Source organism: Lucilia sericata, unplaced genomic scaffold (assembly GCF_015586225.1).
Source record: "Lucilia sericata isolate MDLA Ls3-8-SP2 unplaced genomic scaffold, ASM1558622v1 Contig008566F_arrow, whole genome shotgun sequence".
Lineage (NCBI taxonomy): Eukaryota > Metazoa > Arthropoda > Insecta > Diptera > Calliphoridae > Lucilia > Lucilia sericata.
This window is the reverse complement of record NW_023998135.1, coordinates 3,257-7,824: the sequence shown is the minus strand read 5'-3', so window position 1 is coordinate 7,824 and position 4,568 is coordinate 3,257. Positions and strand designations below refer to the sequence as shown.

General features: G+C 32.2%; 1 protein-coding gene across 1 annotated transcript; it reads right to left on the bottom strand.

The window, feature by feature from the left end:
• Positions 1 to 3,966: 3,966 nt before the first annotated feature.
• On the bottom strand, positions 3,967 to 4,338 carry LOC119615831. Its single transcript, XM_037971818.1, has one exon. The coding sequence runs from the start codon at positions 4,336 to 4,338 to the stop codon at positions 3,967 to 3,969; it is 372 nt and encodes a 123-aa protein (XP_037827746.1).
• Positions 4,339 to 4,568: the final 230 nt, after the last annotated feature.

The window sequence follows — 4,568 nt, the reverse complement described above, 5'->3', positions numbered from 1 at the left end:
GTAGCAATTTATATTTTTGCTTTAAGAATTCGGTGTCTCGTTCTTTAGCAAGCTGCCTTTCTTCTTCAAGACGCTGAAGTTCTAAGTTTTTCCTTCGAATGGTTGAGATTGTTGAAGTGTTGGAGATTCTGCTCCGTTGACTACGTATAGATTTTGGTGAGCCTGGAGTTAGCCTTTTACTGGTGCAATTATCGCAGGTAAATGGTTGTTGGTTATTCTCCAAATTAATACATTTTAAGTGGTACTTTTTTTGACACTTATTACATGATATACATTGGGTCGTAGGTGGTTCGTTACAAACTAGACAATTTGCTGTAGGTGGTGATGTGGTAGCAGGTTCTTGGTGAGGTTGTGGTGGTTGACCCTGAAAAGAAGATTTATCCATTTTTGTGGAACTTACGGTTTCTGCCAGTTGGATATGAGTTCCCTTTGGGTGTAGTGAACAGCTACTGATAACGTTCTACTGCAATTGAGGTTATGTTTGGCAATACGTGAACCAGAAATTTCTTTATTGAATTTTAAAAAAGAATTTCAATTTTGTTACGGGAATTTGCCCGAGCGCCCAGTTTTTATAAGATTGTGAACAACAAATATAAAATTCAATAATTCAATTTTATTTATAATTTTACATCTGTATGTTGAAATTCCTAAGTACATATAATAGATAAGTAAATATATTAGATTTTCGTTAAATACAAATTACTTAATATACATACTTTTTATACCCTCCACCACCATCAGTGGTGATAGAGGGTATATATAAGTTTGTCGTTCCGTGTGTAACACCAAGAAATATTCTTCTAAGACCCAACAAAGTATATATATTCTGGATCCTTATGAAATTCTGAGTCGATTTAGCTATGTCCGTCTGTCCGTCTGTCCGTCTGTCTGTCTGTCTGTCTGTCTGTGTAAAACACGCTCACGTTAAAACTAAGCAAAGGAAATCAACCAAATTCACCCAAAATATTTATTATTATCCTAAGCAGTTTGGTATTGAAAATCAGCAAAATCAGTTCACCACGTAAAAAGTTATGAGTAAAAATTTCAGACTACCTCGAAAAAAATTACGTTTTTTTTCCTAATTCTTTTGAAGTTTTCTCAGAAACTACCAAAGATATGTCAACGAAATTTCCTGCCGAATATACATACGTCGACATGCGTTGATATGCGATGTGGAAGAAATTGAACAAGCGTTAAATGCGGCTGAAGATGGCATTAATCAAAGATTAATCTAGCGTTGCCACTACCAAAATCAACGAATATTTTATAAATAAAAATAAAAGTTTTGTAAAAACAAGTTAGAGTGCTATATTCGGCTATGCCGAATCTTAAATACCCTCCACCAGCTACTTTTTATTGAAACCCATCTAACTATCTAATTTTTAGATAACTTGCCAAAATTTTTGTCGAACTAATTTTGATTAGGTCCAAAAAAATGTATATTAATACGCCAGTTCGAAAACATTTTAATAGAATGATGTAGCTATACACAGAATATGGGAGTTGTGACCAATTATGGACTGATCAAGAAACAATTTAGTATAATGATTTTTATGCAGAAAAAGATCAAATCTAATTCTACTTCAATAGCTTTATTAATCAATGAAATATGTGAGTTTAGGTGACTTTAGGAAGTGGACTTTATATAGGAGCTATGAGCAATTAAGGGCAGAGTGATTCATATGTGCACAAATCATATTTTATCAAGATATCTTTATTTGATAATTAAATATGTGCGTTTAAGGGATTTTTTGAAGTAGACCTATTTGAATTTTCTCAAATTAACTTTATTTGACAATGAAATATGTGTGTTTAAGTGACTCTCAGAAGTGGACCTTATATGGAAGCTATGACCAATAATGGACCGACCCGAGAAAAAAGTGGTAGAATGATTTATATGTACACAAAACTTATTCAAGTCGAATTTTACCCCTATAGCTTTAGAATTCAATGAAATATATGCGTATAAGTGATTTTCGGAAGTGGACCTTATAAAGGAACTATGACCAATTATGGGCCTATTCGGGAAACATTTCGCAGAGTAATTCATATTTGGACAAAACATGTTTGTGTCGAATTTTATCAAGATATCTTTATTTGATAATGAAGTATGTGCTTTTAAGTGATTTTCGTAAGTGGACCTTATATGGGAGTTATGACCAATAATAGACCGATCCGTAAAAAATTTTGTAAAATGATTTGTACGTACACAAAACATATTCAAGTCGAATTTTATCCCGATAGCTTTAGAATTCAATGAAATATATGCGTTTAAGTGATTTTCGGAAGTGGACCTTATATGGGAGCTATGACCAATTATGGGCCTATCCAGAAAAAATTTCGTAGAGTGATTCATGTTTAGGCAAAACATATTTGTGTCGAATTTTATCAAGATAGCTTTACTTGACATTGAAATATGTGCTTTTAAGTGATTTTCGGAAGTGGGCCTTATATGGGATCTATGACCAATTATGGACCGATCAGTAAAAAATTTTGTAGAATGATTTGTATGTATACAAAACAGATTTGTGTCTAATTTTATCCCGATAGCTTTATAATTCAATGAAATATATGCGTTTAAGTGATTTTCGGAAGTGAACCTTATATGGGAGCTATGACCAATTATGGACATATTCGGAAAAAATTTCGTAGAGTGATTTATATTTCGACTAAACATATTTGTGTCGAATTTCATCAAAATAGCTTTAGTTGACAATGAAATATGAGCTTTTAAATGATTTTCGGAAGTGGGCCTTATATGGGAGCTATGACCAATAATGGACCGATCCGTAAAAAATTTGGTAGAATGATTTGTATGTACACAAAACATATCCAACTCGAATTTTATCGCAATATCTTTATTCATCAATGAAATATATGCGTTTAGGTGATTTTCGGAAGTGGACCTTATATGGGAGCTATGACCAATTGTGGACCGACTGAGATCTGCGTTGACAGTATAATTTCTGTTCATATTATATTTACACGTACAAAATTTCGTGTTGATACCGATATATTTGAGGGAGTTATTAACGATAAACTAATTTCCGGGAATATATAACTTTGTATGGGGGCTATGGGAAATATTGGATCGATTGTAAAGATTTTGAATATAATTGATCACTACCCTGAAAAAATAATGTGCGACAAAATTCATCGAAATATCTTTGGTAGTTTCTGAGAAAACTTCAAAAGAATTATGAAAAAAACGTAATTTTTTTCGAGGTAGTCTGAAACTTTTACTCATAACTTTTTACGATGTGAACTGATTTTGCTCATTTTCAATACCAAACTGCTTAGGATAATAATAAATATTTTGGGTGAATTTGGTTTATTTCCTTTGCTTAGTTTTAACGTGAGCGTGTTTTACACAGACAGACAGACAGACAGACAGACGGACAGACGGACATAGCTAAATCGACTCAGAATTTGATAAGGACCCAGAATATATATACTTTGTTGGGTCTTAGATGAATATTTCTTGGTGTTACACACGGAACGACAAACTTATATATACCCTCTATCACCACTGATGGTGGTGGAGGGTATAAAAATAGTTAAATTGCAACTTTCACAATGCAACTTTAAGGTTTTCAAATTTAAATTAACAACATCATCATCACATTTCGCCTAAAACAAATTTAATGTTTTTATAAAATTAAATGTGTTAAAGTAAAACATTTTTAGATACTTAACTTTTAAAATATTGCATTTACAGAATTTGTAGAAAAATCGAATTAAAAAAACTAATTATTTGCATGAATATTATCTTAAATTGAGCATGTATGTTTTCAAAATAAATATGTAAATTATGATAAGAAAACAAAGTCTAAAAATAACACTAATGTGTTTGAATTTTCAACAAAATATTGGAATTGTTCATTTCAACTATTTAAAGAAAAATCATTCACTACAAACCGCGTAATATTGACCCATTGGGTGACAATATTATGAGGAAATACAATGTTAAGGTCTTAAATCTTTAGCATGATATGTGCCAATAACTTTTCGTTCAGTGTCTTCCAGAATATAGTAATTATTTCCTACCTTCTCTTTTATTTTTGCCTTAAGAAAGGATGGAGCTAATTTCGCATTAAATTTTTTCTCAAAATTGCTTTGAGCAAAGTTTCTACGAAACACAAATTGACCTACATTATATGAGATGGGCCGAGCTCTTAAATTATATTGGTTCTTGTTAATCTCATAAGCCTTAGTAATATGAGCTTGAATATCTTTACGAAGAAGTTGTAACTGATCATCTCTATGTAATTGTAATAATGGCTCGTCTAATACCTTGAGGTTTTTAAGCAATTCGTAACTACTAGCATGGGTAATCATCTCCTGACCAAATACAGCGTGGTATGGGGAACATTTTATAGCTTGATGAAAAGAATATCTCAGAGCACAGCTTATGTAACTCAGATTAGGGTTAGGTTAGGGTTAGGTTGATAGGAGGATGTATATTACATCAAATCCGAAGAAATACACCTAAGCCACTATCGGGGCTGTTGTGCGCTCCAATTCAAGAAAAAAAAAATTGTCCTCTGAATGTATTATTTTTCCATATT